Raw genomic sequence first — 17,323 nt, 5'->3', positions numbered from 1 at the left:
GGGAAGCACAAGGTTTCCCTGGCCCCTGGTCAACCTCATTCCCGATTGGTTGTTTTGTGTTTCCCTGCGCGGGCAAGGACCCTCGGGTCCCATGATTGCTTCAGTTCCTCGGCAGAGCCCTGGCCATGCAGCTGGAGAAATAAACATCTCTGAAAATATCTGTCAAGAATCAGTCCATATATATTTCTTTTCCACGGGCCTCGTTGTCTGATACACGTGTTGCAGTATCCCCACTGTAACAAATGGTGGGGAATTGCGAGCAGAACGATCCCCAATCCCTAAGGACAGTGACTGATTTGTGAGTAAACTCTGGATTTCTCTTCTTGGTTTTGTTTTGCTATTCCATATCTAAACTATGGAGGAACCGTGGAAAGACTCTTGGCTCTCAGAGCCGCATATGGACATTTATCTTAAACTTGAAAAGATTCTTGAAAAACAATTTGTAAATTTTAGCTTAATTCAAGCTCAAAAGGAACTGAAACATTTCCTTTCACGGTTGTTTAAGAACTTTTTCTATGTTACTTGGGATTTGATTCTTACCAAAGACTTTTGGAATACCGTTTGGACACAGTTAATTTCTGAGTCAAAATATAAGCCGATGGAAGAATATTTTCAGGAATATTATTTAATTACCAAGACTGTTGAACAATGTCAGCTCTGTCCTTGTGAAGTTAAAACTGCTTCAGGGACTGTGCAACCGTGGCCATGTGGACCGAGCGCTCTGCGAGCAGCAGCGAGGCAGTTCCCGCATGCGGGTGGAGCGACGCGAGCTGCAGTGTCGGCAGCAGAGTGAGGTGTGTCAGGAGCCCGCCTGGCCCCGCGCAGCACGTGGTGGAGCGAGCCCCATGAGAGGGGCAGCGCGCAGGCAGCGGCCAGTGGCTCTGGCGGTGGAGCAGAGCCGCGCCTAGCCGAGACGTGCGCTGGAGCAGGGCGTGGGGGGGTCGTCGCTCAGGGGCCCGGCGGAGACGTGGGCGTGGCGCCAGGCATCGGCAGCGCAGCTGAGAGCAGAGGTGGTGGCACGCGGGGAGCTGAGCGGTGCAGCCCCGAATGTGACCCCAGGAAGAGCGCGCAGGTACGAGTGGCCCTGGTAGCACTGACAATCCTGGCAATTCCAACACAGGAGCAAGCGAAAGTGAAAGAGAAAACAAAAACACAGCGAGACAGAAAACAGCAACCACTCAGAAAAAGGAAAAAAGCATCGTAGCCAAGGTTTTAGGAATAGTAAAATGGTATAATGTTAAACAAAATTATGGTTTTATAACATGGTGTGACAACCAGGAAGACGTATTTGTTCATAGAACTGCTATTAAAAAGAATAACCCTGAAAAATACATCCCAAGCTAGGGAGATGGAGAGGTGGTGGAATTCAAAATTGTGCAAGGTAGAAAAGGGTTACAAGCATCGCAGGTCACTGGGCCTGATGGTGTTTCTGTAAAAGGCAGTATATATGCTAAAAATCGTAGTCATGTTAGACAATATCTCCACTATAAGCCCCCCCTACAGTCTCCCTTTCCTAATCCCACCTTTCCCTTTTACCCTATATCCTATTACCCCCAGCATATTCCCAATCTGTTTTTTCACCCATGGTTTCCCTCACAAAACCATGCCTTTGCCAATTGTTTCCCCAAAAATCCCTTTCCAATGCCAAGTGGGGGATGAAGAAGGGGAGGGAAGAAATTAACTATTGTTGTTTAGTGTTCCAACAGGTACAAATAGAAGAAACCCTCTCCAGCCTCAGTTTCCCCATAAAGCATGCTCAGAGAGTCCTGTCCCCCTTCTGTCAGCCTTAAGATGTTCCAGAGAATCTGTTTGGACATTTAGAGACTCAGGAGGGTGGCTTGTTTTGTTTTGAAACTGTTCTTGTTATGTTTATCCAGTTGTTTATGTTAAGTTTTAAATCTCTTTTTGTTAAAAATAAACAGGTGAAATGTCGGAGTCCCTTCCCCCCTGCCATGGAGCCCTGGGAGAGGGGCCCTGAGGGGAGGCACGGGGTTTCCCTGCCCCTGGTCAGCCTCGTTCCCCATTGGTTGTTTTGTGTTTCCCTGCGTGGGGCAAGGACCCTCGGGTCCCGTGACTGGGGCAGTTCCTTGGCAGAGCCCCGGCCATGCAGCTGGAGAAATAAACATCTCTGAAATATCTATCAAGAATCGGTCCATAGATATTTCTTTTCCACGGGTCTTGTTTTCTGATACATCGCGTTACAGAATCCCCACTGTAACAGAGAACTGAACAAAATAGAGGTCTCTTGCCTTGTATTAGTCAATCAAAAGATTAAATCCAGATTAGATAAAAAGTAACACTACTACCTTCCAGAACTTTTTCAGTATTTATCTAAGATTGTGTTTTGGGTATTTTTAATAAAAATAATGCATTTTAAGCCTCCTTAACTGATTTAGGTACATAATATATAGATGAACTAAAGTTTCCCATTTTTATTCTAATCTTATATAGCTTCTATTTGATCTATCATGGGAGAACCTCAGAAAGTTTTTCTTCATAGAGAAAGAGATGACACATCACAAATCAATGATCCACAGAAAACACAAGAGGTATTTCTTGGAAGGGAGCAAAAAAGGGAAGGAAGGAGGGAGCTTTTGTAATACATTTCCATTGTCTAAACAGCAATAACGTGTATAAGAAGCAAAATCCAAATTTAATCTTCTAATAGTGAAATTTCAAGATGTATGAATCCACAGTTACAAGGAGATACATTTGATCAAGTCTTAATCCAGGATTCGACTAGGATTTTTGCAAAGTTACCCACAGATTGGTACTCTGATTCCTTCATTGTAGTGAAATAAATGGGAAACACTCTAAAATAATCACTAGAAGTTGGATGACATCCATACAGAACAGTATTAAAGACCAAGGAGTCTACTCTATGCAGCAGAATGTTTGTTTTTAATTACACAAATTATATATGCAAAAAGCTTAGGTTTAAGCCTTAAATAGCAAACATTCTGTCACACAACAGTCACAGGTGCAAACAACATAAAAACACACCTGGAAAAATACTCGTGCAAACTATTTTTTTAAACATAGATACCAGAAAACACCTTTTTTTCTATAGAATTTTTACAAATGTCTTGTTCTAAAAATACCCTGAAGTCACTTTTCAGACTACTTCCGATAAACATTCCTCCTGCTTGAATTTTTTTTTACATTTATTTAAATGTTTATGGAAACAGAACAGTTTTACCTTCAGACTCAGGAAACAAGTCTGAAAATCTCTCCTCACTGAATTTTACAAAGGGTATTAAACTTACCAGTTTGCCACCAGTGGTCCAAGACAGGTACCTTGAAGACTCTTTTTGACCATTCTAGAGTGTCCACATCACAGTGCTCACCAGCTACAAACATCGTTCTGAACCTTTAAATAAAAATAAATAAAGTCTGTATCTTGATCTGGATGTGGAAAGGAAAACAAGATAGTAAAGACAATAAATGTGTCTGGCCACTGTCCCAGATCAAGGGAAAAGACAAAGAAAGACTCTTACTTTTTGTAACAATTAGAATATTTGCAGTATTAATTTAAGCTACTTAATAGTTCATCATCTAAAAGAAATTTTATTTGCTGAATGCAAAGACCTTGGGAGACCAGAGGCTAGCAACTGTCAGTTGAAGTAAAAAATAATTAAATGCTCTGTACACAGTAACTAGGTAGATCCTCTTTAGCATTGCAGTACAATCTCCCACAGCCAGATGCATTGCATTGACATTTTGTTTCACTTCAAGTCTTTTGTCACTCCATTTTGAATGAAGACAACTGCTGAACACAGAACTTCATTCTTGTCCTTCAAAAGTGGACACAAACTGCACTGACTTTGTAAAACCTGGAGACTTGTGGCCACAAAAGGAGAGTATTCTTAGATATGGTAGGCATGACACAAATTTCACTTCAGGGGGATGTCACTTAGAAAGAAGACTACAAGTTTCATCATTCAATGAAAATTAAATCCACAAACCAAATTAGGAAGTGGAAAAATCAGATCAAGTAACCCAAGGGAGTCAGAAATGAGAAAGTAAAATGCACAGATCAGCATGTCTGACTGCAGAGTTTGGAATACCTCAAGAGGAAACCTACATATCGACCTTTCATATAGAGACCACAGACATGCTGTAGCAAGGCTGCCCAAGCCAAAGAGCATACTTCGACTATTCACAATCCATTCCTCTCCAGAGTACAGACACATGCTGACAGCATAAAAGGCAGCCTCTCACAGGGTAAGGACTAGTGACCTACTTGCTGTGTAGATGCAAGGCAGGAGAATGTAGAGAGTAATGCAACATCTGGAGAGACCATAAGTAAAACATGGGATGAAATATCATGTGCATAACAAGCCACATGCCCTAAAATAGAAGAATTTTTTATAGTGATGCTTGGCCTAGACATAAAAAATTGTATGAATTTATTGTCTTTTAGATCCATTTACAGATCCATAGTTAGAGGAAAAAAACCTTCCATAAGAAAAAGATTGGGAATTAATCACCAACCTAGGCAACGCTGCGCGAGCTAGATATAACAACCTGAGAATGTTCTTATCCGTGAAGTAGCAGCAACAATCACAGAAGTAGCCATAACAATACTTTGATATAGGAAAGTCAATTTACTGCACATCTAGTTGCAAACTTAAGAAAGTCAGAAAATCTTGAAAAATATTACAATGTTGAACTTGAACACGTAGATGAAAGAATTCAACCTCCTTAATTTCAGAACAGTGTTTCAGCCAAGCCTCCTTTCTGACACTCCAAGAGGGCTTGGAGTCGTTTTCTTCTCGGAAGAGAAGGCAAGGGGTCAAATGTGTAAGCAGTTTTCACATCAAATAAGCTTAGTTTTCTGTACTCATAAATATTCAACATTATTTTGGTAAACTGCTTTCTGAGCACACTGGAAGATGCTGATTGCAATGAGTGTGACCCCAATGAATATCTTGCACTTGAATGTTTTTAATTGTAAAGCACAAGCCATTGCTGACAATTACAGTTAATAGCTAACTAGAAGTTACAGCACAGATTGAAGTTTATGATAGAAGAAAAAAAATATTATGCAAGTATTAAACACAAATACGTATTTGATGAGACTTTTTTAAGACTCGTTCACATGCAGGGCACTCGTGGTAAGCATGACTCAATTATATACAAAACTCTGTCCTTAGGCATGCAAAATCAATATTGCAGCTATGATTTAAAAATTAAATTAATGAATTCACTAATTTCACATACCACTGAAAAATTCTGTTTTAAATGTTTTAAAATAGGGCTATTAAAGCACCAAGAACATATAAGACTTAGGGAAAAGTTAAGATATCTTGTTGTCCCTGAGCAAAAAGCAAAATTCCTGGTTTTTGAATTGCCACCTATAATAATCAGATTTAATAGTCTGCAGGCTCAGGATTAACTTTACATTGTGAGAAGACAAATTAGCTCTTTGGCAAACTTACAGCACAAAACCCTCAAGAAGAGTATCAGAACAAAGTGCCACAACTCTAAGCATAAGAACTATGGAATTATTTTCTCCTCTCAAACAGTACAGCAAAACAAAGGATGGCAATGGCTATGAAATGTCTCATTGAACAATTCGTTAACAGCCCACTTAATACTTCAAAGCATGTCAGTGCACCTGTTATTACAATCACCTATCCCTGCAATGCAGTTAATGGGGAAGAAAGGTCTTAAAGCCTCTCTGTTAAATTAATGTCCTCAGCTGTTCTGAAAACCTACATTCCTAACATGAAATTCAGCACAATCAAGCTTTTAGGCCCTATACAGGAATCCAGCAGAATGGACCTCAAGTGTCACCTTATATATAGGGGACAGATCAATGTTCCTAATGGTCCCGAAGCAATATAAATTGTTCCATGTAGCACATACATTTTGGTGTCACTCCAAGCACAAAAGAAACCACATCTCCAAACTATTTTCCAAAAGCTTAAATGTTCATATGGCTAATAATCTGAGCTTCACTTTTCCAAATTAAAAGATTGTGAAAGATTTTTTTTTTAATTCTGGAACACACACGCTAGTTTGGGGATTTTTTTCTGACAAACTCTATCTGCATCATATTAAATATTCTTTTTTTCCTAAAAAATATAGTAATGAAGGCTCATTTGCACCTCTTAACATTAACCAGAAATAAAAAACTCTCACTAATTTTTAATGCACCTGGAGACTACATACCTACATACATTTTTACTATTTATTTCTTTAAACATGTAAAATTAATGTATGTAGTAATGTAAGCATTATGTACTTCAATTGTAGTAAGTTCTGGGTCTTAATCACATATCCTCTTAGCAGCATGTGTGAAACATCAATTCTATGAGAAAACACTTCCTTCTAACAGTTTTGAATTTGCTACTTTAATTCCACATCCTCTTGTTCCTGTGTTATGAGACAGATAAAGGAAGCTTCTTATCTACTTTATATTCATTATTTTGCACAGTTTTAATGCAGTCTCATATTTCTTTCTAATGCAAGTGCATCATTAGCTGGTATCAGATGAACAACCTAGAATCTCTAAATGCTCTTGATATAAAACTGTACAGCAGTCTCAACTGACTAAAAGTCGAGCAAGCAAAGTAGACTATGAGACGCAAATGGCAAATTATTACTTGTATGTTAATCTAAACTGCTGAGTAGTTGCCCCATTTCATGCAAAACCATCACTTGTCAATTGTTTGGAAATTAGAACAATCCAGCTCAGAAAAATCATGTCAATTATAGGACAAAGTGTGATTACAAATATGGGAAGAGTTAATAGCTTGATATTCTGGAGTTACCTTCTGAAGTGGAGAATGGATTCAAAGAGCTGAACAGAATATGCTTAGGTAGACAAAGCTCATGGAATTTGGATGTTACTTGTTTTTCAAACACAACAGGCAGCAATGGTCAGCAGCACTGGATGTTATCAAAAGCTATGTCTTTAGATCTCTAAAAACATGTGTTTGAACAGTGATTTTGACCTACAGTATTAAAACTAAACATCTGTTTTACTGTTAAGCATGAGCTGTGTTTAAGACATAGGTGACATTTTGTGTCAAAAGCAAACAAATTTCAATATTTGATTCCAATAGCCACAAGGAATTTAAAGCATACACACTAGAACCTTTGGAAACCTCATATATAATTTTGTGCAACATCAGTTCTTTACAGAAATTTATTTAACTTACGCCATTTTAAAAGAACACAAGTTTGTTTACAACTCAATTTACTCATGTAAATCAAATACTCCCTTTATGTATGGAAGCTGGCATTGCCTACCACATCTTCTCTTTATGAGTAACTGTCTTTTTTAACATGGTTTTTTTTAAGTGACATTGACATTTACCATTTATTTAACAGGACTTTTCCGGAAATAAAATGTGCCATGGTGGAAACCTGTTTCAGGACTGCATTCCTGGATGCAGAGTCTCTAAAGTAAGGATCCATTTTAGCACAAATCCATTTAGCATGTAGCACAAAGACATTTCAGTGATTCTTCACCATGTAACAGAGAAGAAAGCATGATAGATCAAGTAAATGAACTGAAAGTAAGACTGCTTTCAAATTGGATCAGGCAGAATTCACTTGACCTTGAATAGAAAAGTCCATCCAAGTAACACCCAAACCCAAGTATTTTCCTAGAATGGCAATTTTAATCACCTGATAGACTTTGTTAACAACTGTACCTACTAGATATTAAATGCTGCATTAGAGGGTTTAGTAGAGACATCACATCCCATTGAACGACACAGTCCAAAGCTGAGTGAATTACAAGACAAATAAAGCTGCAGACAAGTGGAGAAGCTCATTTGATATGACTGAATAGGAATGATGAAATACCTCTTTACATCTGTGGCAACTGACACTGTAAGGAAACTCTTATCTGGAATTCTCATTTGGCCAGAGAATGTGACAACTTACAAAGCAGGTTAGCAGACTTTCCATTAAATGAATACTCTAAAGACAAAGTAACCTAAGAAATACCTAAGAAATACCAAGGAACAGTAATTAAATTTTCTAGCATCTGAATCACTTTCTTGTCAATAAGCACCATAGGACAACAGTGCATTAGTGTCTCAAATGAGCTTGTTCCTTATTTCAAGAAGGAGTAAAGATTGATGATAGCAGTCAAAACAGATGGAAGAAAGTAATGATAAACTTGTAATGAATACCTCAGGAATAAATCCGGCTTACTAATAATAAACTTTCCTAAGCAATTAAGAATGTGGAGGACTAATGAAGCTACACTGCTTTGCATCTTCCCCTTCTCTTTGAACAAGAGTGATAATAGATGTTCTTGGGACTGAATACTGCCTATACAGCCTGACACAGTCCTTGTTTAATGCTGAGCAATTATTCAACTTCAAGATTAGATGTGATCCAAACCCATGTATTTTTCATTTTTAGAATGTTTACCATAAGATATAGAAACTTGGTCTGTAGAAGTATTAAACACTCAGAGATCCAAGTTACTGTGAGAAGCATTTTATTAATCTAATGCTAATAGCACATTTTAACCATATAATGCTATGAACTCTGAAACAGTGGTAGTTCAGTGGCTCAGACAAGATATTTAAAACTAACAGAAGACTTTGACCTTAATCTCTCCGCGCCTCAGCTTCCCATCTGCAAAATACAGATAATACCACTCTCTCATCTCACAGGGGATTTGTGAGGATGAACTAAGTCAACACTTTGAAGCATGCTGATAGTATAGTGATAAACACCTTAAAACCAGTACAAGATAGCAAATAGCTCTTTGGATACGTAATCATAAACAATAACAAAGTTTTGGGGGAGCAACCACAACACTGACTAGCTGTTGACTGAAGAAACACTGAAGATTCTGTGCACTCAACAAAATGAGAGGTCATAAGGGAAAACAGTATGGGATGACATAATCCAAGACTGTATTACAGAGTATAAGCACAGGAGAGTAAAGTAAAAGATGGGAGAGTAATCATAGCTCAGTAAAAGCTCTTAACATTAGAGTCACAGACTTTTTAACAGCTTTCATCTCCTCCAAACTATTAATATAAATTTACAAGCAAATATGTGTACACCTAAATTTTCAATAATAGATTAAAACAGCACGCTACAGAGACGGGCAAAACCGCAGATATTCAGTTATTCTTAGTTCATGCAGCCTGTTTCTGGAAAAAACTGCTTCCAGTGTATCCTTACTTCACCTTTTTAGAGAGTACTGCTTTCCCAAGGCTGCCTCAGGGTCCTGCTGACGGATTGCTCTAATTGCAGTTGGTGAAGTAAAAAAGGCAGCTACTTCATGCTCTGCTAGCACGCGGAAATAGGCACCAGCATCTGGCGTTCCCACAGGCTTCCCCTATGGAGAGAATAATTTAAAATGTCACAGGATAAAAATACCTCATAATTCCTTGACAGTTCAAGGCTTGAACATATAACAGTAGTGGTAGCACAGCAACAGAAGTAATTTCACGTAAGACTTCAAAACAGGCTTTGTTAAAAATAATAATACCATGAGTGTATTCACTTGTAGAAATAAAATCACAAGCTTTGGGAACCATTCCTTATACGAACACAGCACATACTAGTTGCTACTTAGAAAATTAAGACAAACGGATATGCAAATGAAAAGACAGGCACAAAGATACATTATTGCATTGGCAGCAGAGGGAGTCCTGTCTATACCCACCCTGAGAAGCAGTCTGGAAAACACCCACACTCCCTCTGAACAAGGAGCCTCTGGACACAGTGGCACTGCAGCTATATTCCCATGCACAGGCAGCTTTTTCTTACCTAGAAATTTTTCTCAGTTCTGGAAAAATTCCCACTTAGCTGCTTACAACTGGCTTTTTCAAACATTCATGCTACCCCACGTGAAGCCTGGAGAGATCCTGAAGGGCCCATATTCTGTTTTAGTGTGCTACCAGACTGTAGTCTGGTTTGGGGTTGGGTTTTTCTTGAGCTAAGGGGCATAGTCAAGAGAATTGTAAACACAAGTAATCATTTATGACAAATTGTTCAATGGTAAGCAATCCTAATAAAAAAATAATCAAGAATACTTTTCTGTGGTGTTGAAAATATGAAAAGCAGTCAGCACAGAATCATCTAGTCACAATCTTACTGTATGTGTAATTACCACAGTACATGAACTGCTCCATACATAACCTGAAATCAAAAGGTGATGTTAATGCAGAACGAGTTTTAGCTCTACAGGTATCACCATAACCTTTTCACTAGAAGGCCGCACTTAGAAGATGAACTCTGACAGAACACACAAGTCGAGAGATGCACACTTTTCCTACTTCATCCAGCTGGGCCTGAACAGTGACAAGAGCACCAATGAACTATTAATCAGATTCAAAGTACGCAGGACAGCCAAAGCTGGATACATACTAGCGTTTTGCAGCCCTGTTACTGCTGCTGGCGAGATGTGTTCTTGAAAAGAGGATCACCATAAAGATTTTAAAAAACAAGACAAAATAGAACGCACAATTGAAAAGCCTTTTTTGTTAAAAGGATGAAGCAGGCAGTGAGAAACAAATGGAGAGAAAATAAATGAAAAAAACCAGTTCCCAGCCCAAGCAGCAGAGAGTAGTATAATCAACACTGAAACTCCTCTTTTTGCAATTAGCCTATCTTTAAGAACCAAAAAGAAATGCAAAATGATGCTTGCTGAAAAAGTGAGTTACATCCTTTTTCCTGTCAGATAACACAGAGTGCCCAAAGAAAAATCTTTTGCCAGACTGTCTTGAAGCATCACCCTAGCAGACTTCTTCATCACAACTTTCGTATGTTCATCAGTATTTGTTCATGAACCTGTTTGTTCAAGTCGACATCCTCTCCCTGTAATGTTCACTATACCTGCAGATCTGTAGGCACCTGGTTAAGAGTTCAAGCCTACAGCCCTAATGCTAAAACAAATAGCCTCAGACTCTGAAACATGCCAAATTGCCACAAGCTTTGCAGTAATTATGTAACTGAGTACGTGTCAATCATCTTGGAACCAAAACACCTAGCTGTGGAGCCAGCTGACATTGGTTAGTCTGCCAGTAATAAAGTAGGCTGTTACTTTTAACCAAAAGTAAATATCCAGAGCCTATAAGGCTGTGTCTGGGCCTGAGCACACCCACTCCCTCCCAGGTCCCACTTCACACCTGATCTCTGCCTGAACTGGGGCACGGACACACCTGTGCCTCAAACTTCCAGCAAGCCTGAGCCTATCTTCCACACAAACTGTTAAACCTTCAGGAGTGCATGGGTAAGCATGCAGGACTCTGACGGGCAGATATTTATGTCACAGGTAAGCTAAGGAAGTTTTGGGTAGGAGTTACAGTCTCAGATATAGGAGAAAACCAAATAAAACACAAACACTAGAAAGAAGAGAAAATTCACCTGACAGTTGAATAAGACATTCATTTAGGGAAAAAAACATCTGGCACAGCTATAAAATATTCTTACTGATTCTGCAGAAAAACTTCCAAAGTGTCTTGGAAGCTGTTTGGAGTTTAGCAAATGCATTTAAAAAAAAAAAAAATTGACATAATGTGTGAGACTGAAATGGTTAATGGCTCAAACATTTTTTAAGATCACTGAAGGACTATGCCCACTGTAGCAAAATGTGCAAAGAAGCAACTGCTCATCTGCAACCACCAAAGTCCATCCCTCCAAATATGCTTCCTGATGGGAATTTGGACTGTGAGTTAAGCCACCTGACAGGGAACTTGAGATAAGATAAAGGTGGCACTACTGTCCAATTATCTCAGATCTATGGAGAAGTAAACAGGGCTGGGAAAGAAGAATGTATCCAAGAGGGAGGCGGTGAGTTTTTGGTGGTGTGATGGCAAAACCTCTGGTCCACAAAAGACAGGAGTGAACATCCACCACTATGGGACAATCACGTGAGAGGCAGCGATCAGGTCTTAGAAGGGGTCATAAACCATCAAAGACCCCCAAAAGTCCCCAGACTCATTCCTTAGGCCTTCTACCAGAGGACTGCATGTGATTCAAAGTCTTGCAACAGATCCAGATTCTGCTGCATAAGACAGTGTAAAAGTCCCTCACAGGGCAGGTGCTTGGGCATTCCCGTGTACACCTTAACATATATTAATACCCATTGAAGTCTATGTTTCGTTGGATCCCCACCACAGAGAAGACCAGAAGAAGAAGACCAACAGGACACCACTGGATCCACAGAGGTGGTGACTAACTTTCCACTTAAACTGTCTCCCTTTCTTTGCCCCCTCCTCTTCTCTTTCTTATCTTTCTCTCTCTACCTCCCATTTACTGATAAATAAAATCCGTACTGTTGACTTTGGCATATGGTCTTGTCTGCATCTTAATTAATCTCTCTAATAATAAGATTGTAACACATAAGCAAACCATATCTGAGACAGTGCAAATTAATTTCAGAGCCCAAAACCTACAAATAGAATTGCCAGAGTAGTCATGTATTATACAACAATTTTAAGAAGTACTACAATATTCTGTGAGAGGCTTATTACCACATGCAATTTTAATTTTTAGAGGTTAGCAATATAAACAGCACACCCCAGGGTAATTGGATTCAGAATATGCTGACAGACTGAGTCTGACAGACTGAGACAGAATACGCTTAATCAATGGGGACTATGAAAAAATGAGATGCTTCCACTGGATTTCTGCATGGATCAGTTTGAGACCTGTTGCTATTCAGTATTTGCATCAATACTGGAGATGAAAAATTATTCTTAAAAGTTACCAGCAATAATATCTATGGTTGACAGGAAATGAGAGCACAGTAAACACGAACAGGGCAGCTGGAGAGTGATCTGTCTCACCTAATTTAAAAGAGAAAAGAAAGAACAGACTTCTTGTATCAGCCAGAATGATTCCCACAGAAAAGACTTTCTTTTAATAACCTACCAAGAGACTCTGAGACAGACAAACAGACAGGAACATCCTTCTGGAAGCACTTAGATTTAGCATGCAATTTCTGAGATGCTGAACAGCTGAGCAGATATCCTGAGGCAAAATGTGCTGATGATTTATGATTTCATACATGATTATCAAAAAAGATTCACAGACAGCAAGAATTATCAAGGGGATAGGAAAGTTCTTGTACAGAGAAAGTGAGAAACCACCAGGATAGATTACTTGAGGAAAGAGACACAGAGGAAGAGCTATAATAAAATGTCCAACAATGCAGGAGCAACAGTGCATCAATTCCCTTTCTGTCTGACCCCTAACAACAAGGGGTTCTTCAATTAATACTAAATCCAAAATTATGAGGAAATTCTCTCTATATAGGAAATATTGTGTGTGGTACTCATTGCCACTAAAACCTGCTAATGCCAAAGCACACCCAAAATCCTGATGTATCAGGATTCAAAATAATATGGTTACAGTGTCACTCATCTTTCTGATGGTGACCCTGTTGCTAAAGCTCCACTGAAGACTTAAGATGACATGTCCTCCTGCACTCATCCACAACCAGTATGGGTGATGGCAGAATGATTACAAAACTGCCAGACTTCAGAGACAGTGTTTGCTTCATAAGCTGATGATACTGGCTTACAGAAACAGCAAGAAAGGCTGGATGTCTTCAAGAACCATGCCAAAGGAGAGTAACTTCAAACCTGTTGCTCTTACGTACCCTGCAAATTTGCTGCAACTACAGGACTCCAGAGAGCCTTGTGAGAGACTCCAGGCACTCACAGATGTCTTGCTACAGCTGTGTGTGGGACAGCAGCTCCTTCTCTGACCTAGACCACTCAAATGAAGTCTGTAATGCCTGGTTCTTGACAAGTGTGGGTATCCTCTTCCTTACCCTTGCTCCAGTTCGAAGTGGCAGACACTGGAACTACAATGCTGCCTTTTTCCTGACATCACAGGACCACAAGTAGTAACTAAACTTTATACTGCCCTGTTGCTTACAGCTTGAAACCCTATTAGCAAGAGCAACCCAGAGTGAGCTGTGAGACTTCAGGTAGCTTATTTGTTCATGAAGTTTGTCATGTCTTGGAGAAAAACAACACAGGACGGATTGTTGAAAACAAACAAGCCAAAACAAAAAATAGACTTGCTTTTGTATTCAAAAGAATTCATCACCATTTCGCATTTCTGACAACAGTGTAACAGCAATAGAAAAGTGAAAGCACAGTTCCCATAGTTACTGTTAAAATGACAAGTTGCCACCTAAGTAATTTAAAAATAAACAAAGTAGTGAGGGTATGAAGTCAGCACAGTTTACTTTCAATAGTGGTCATCCACAGGCAAAAGGAACGTGGTGTTCTTTCTCCCCCCATGGCTAAACAGCACACTGATACTCCCTAACCCAGAATACATTTTATTTTCCAAAACCAACAGTTTAAACTCAGAGGTACCTTTACAATTACAATAATCATGTTGATCCCCATGCATTCACACAGAGATAAAACATCACTGTAAGATGACTAGGCAACAGAAAATGCTGAAGGACTCCTTACTTCACTTTCTATTCCTTCTTGGCTTACTCTACACCTGCTAGAATGAAAACCTCTTCACTGCAGTGATTATCTTCTGACAATTCATGCAACAATTTTAATGTGGCCTAGCACATCATCAGTGTTCAAAAGCAGTCACTATAAAACTTTCAAAGTCTTTTTATTATCTGCAAGCACTTGCCAATTTTCTTACACTGCTTTCCTCTTCTGCTTAACTATTGTAGCGGTGCTGAGTTAATCCCCTTAGAATGAAGAATCTAATTAACATCTATTAGGTGCTTAAACATTAATTAGACTATAGTAATTTAATACTCAAGCTAATACAGTATTTGAGTCTGTAAATGTGCATTTCTGCTACTGGGTGAAGTTTTTGCTCTTTCTTATTCAGAAGATCCCAGCCTTAAAATTCTAGGAATTTAGTGGGATATCACTGGGGTTTTTCCAGACAAACTAGAAAATGGAATTCTTTTGCAATAGAATAAAACTTTAAAAGGATTAAAAACTATTTCTTTCTATATTTTTTATTATTTTGTTTCTATTTTTTCTAGTGAAAGTAATTTATATCTTTGTTATAGGTGGGGCATCCATGAATACACTTGTGTGAGGACTTTTTCTGCTCCTTCACTGCAGTCATCAACCCACTGTGCACTGAGGCGTGCACAGAGTGGAATGGGAGGAATACCACTGGACATCAGTATCTTGCAATCTGGAAAATGTTATGCAATTATTAAAAAAGAACTGATCCCCAATACTTCTCTCTGTCCTCAGTTTTTCCCTCTTTCACACTTGTGTGCTTCACACATTCCCTTAAGTAATTCCATCCAAAAACATGGCTAATTCAATTATACCAGAATCCAGCCTGCTATGTCCTTCCCTTTATGACCTTTCCCGAGTGTGACTTGGGGTAGAGAAAGAGAAAATATATTGCCAACAACCACTACCTTGTGCACTGCATTTCAAAGAAATAATATCACTCTAAATGGTATTTGTTGCTCAAGGAGTTGACCGCAGGGCAGGGACAAGATCCAACACATGGTTAGAGGTAGCAGTACCACTACACCACTGGGTAGCTCCCTAATACACTACATTTGAGACAGTGACTGGGCTTTTGTGCAGAAGCTGAGGAGAGCTGTTATCAAGGTATGCCACATCCATGGATTCTGCAGTTGCCAGGAACAGGCCTGGTACACAGGCAGAGCTGGGATGGGGCAGGTAGTCTCTGATGGAGCTTCTTGATCGACAAAACTTCCCTCACAGCCCCTGGAAAACTGTTTCCCAAGGCAGAGCAGCTCTCACAGGCAATCCAGAGACTCATGCTGCCTTTCCACAGCTGTGCAATGAGTGCCCTAATTCCACCAGAAACCTCCTAAACACAGTCCCTCACTCAATACATGTACGGGAAAGGAGTATGCACACCTGCGTGGGCATCTAGACCTGCTGAGGCAGAGAGGGGATGTTCCTGCATGTTGTCTCACAGGGTTCTCTCACAGGAGTTGCAAGCACATTTCATAGAAATACAGAATCATAGCATGGCCTGGGTTGGAAGGGGCCTTAAATTTCATCTAGTTCTAGCCTTCCTGCTGTGGGCAGGGACAACTTTCACTAGACCAGGTTGCTCAGAGCTCCATCCAACCCAGCCTTAAACACTTCCACAAATGGGGCATCCACATATAGATAAATATAGTATTACAGCACAGTTTTTCCTGGACTTATCTCACAGATTGTGGGTCCTGGAACTACGGGTGTTGAGGTCCTCACGATCAGTGGGCTTGGTGGAGTGTTCTCCCCTCCCCTGAAGATCTATTTATGATGTCTGTGGTATGGGCACACACACCATGCCATATCTGAAGAATGGTTTTGCCATCTCATCAAGAACATGGTGGTCTTCTAATTGAAATTAATGCAGTTCTGCTTGTCAACCCTCTCACATGTTGCAGCAGGCTTGACTCTATTAACAGGGTGGTGTGACAGTGCTAAACAAGCTTTTGGGCCTTTCAGCGCTTGCTGTCAAGGTCCAGGTTGCCCCTTGCTCAGTATTCTGGAACACCAATGCAGTGGTTCTTACTATTGGAAAATACAGCAGTAGGAAAGAGAAATAATTTAAAATAATTTCTCCTCCTGCCTCATGATTAGAGAGAAAATCAACAATAAATTCTGAAAAAATAACGTAATGCAGCATGATTACTTTTTTGAGCAGCAAAGTCAGGATGCCGCAGGCCACTAACTGGACTAGTCTCCTCGCCATCCCGCTAGGTTTCATCCCCTGAAGGAAAGGACTAAGCCCCAAATATCATCTGAGTCTTGGGTTCAGTTTCCTTGAGTGGTAGAGAGGAAAGAAGGCTCCTTAGAAGTTCTGGTTCCAACTATACAGTTCTCAGTTGCATCCAACTCAGATCCAGGAAGTATTTTTCATCACAAGACATGCAAAACACAACACCCTCTCCTAATTCCAAAATAAAGGTAAGTCTAATCAATAACACAGGTACACTCCACCATCTGCTATTTCTAGTTCTGTTGTTCCAGAGTTCCTTATGCCACTGACCATCACCCTTCACACAAATGTAGACAAGCTTGAAGAACGGTGAAGTAGGTTTTCCTTAAAAATTACTGTAATAGGTAGGAGAGTATAAACACTGAAGATACACGCACGATTTAAACATCTGTGGCATGAAGAATAGACAGGCATAAACAGGATCATCTAGATCATCAGTTGGAAGAGATGGTGCCATTTCCAAGGGGGGTTTTTTAGACTAAATCATACCTCATATAAAACTGTAGTATTACCATGAAGGAGAGGTCCATAGCAAATGTAGGAATGGCCAACGACCCAGCCTAAATCAGAAGCTGCCCACCACACCTAAAATTAAATATAAACAAAATTACAGTTAGGAGTTATAAGA

General features: G+C 39.7%; 1 protein-coding gene across 3 annotated transcripts in view; it reads right to left on the bottom strand.

The window, feature by feature from the left end:
- Positions 1 to 17,323, bottom strand: part of ACSS3 (acyl-CoA synthetase short chain family member 3) — a 71,546-nt gene that overhangs the window by 32,150 nt on the left and 22,073 nt on the right. For all 3 annotated transcript variants that reach the window (XM_068999765.1, XM_068999757.1, XM_068999773.1), the window contains 3 exons: positions 17,185 to 17,280; positions 9,171 to 9,322; positions 3,267 to 3,370 (listed from right to left, as the gene is read on the bottom strand). In XM_068999765.1, the coding sequence (XP_068855866.1) occupies positions 3,267 to 3,370; positions 9,171 to 9,322; positions 17,185 to 17,280 (352 nt within the window). The remainder of the gene's footprint in view (positions 1 to 3,266; positions 3,371 to 9,170; positions 9,323 to 17,184; positions 17,281 to 17,323) is intronic.

Source organism: Aphelocoma coerulescens, chromosome 1A (assembly GCF_041296385.1).
Source record: "Aphelocoma coerulescens isolate FSJ_1873_10779 chromosome 1A, UR_Acoe_1.0, whole genome shotgun sequence".
NCBI lineage: Eukaryota > Metazoa > Chordata > Aves > Passeriformes > Corvidae > Aphelocoma > Aphelocoma coerulescens.
The sequence above is the reverse complement of the archived record's forward strand: the minus strand, read 5'-3'. Positions and strand labels throughout refer to the sequence as shown.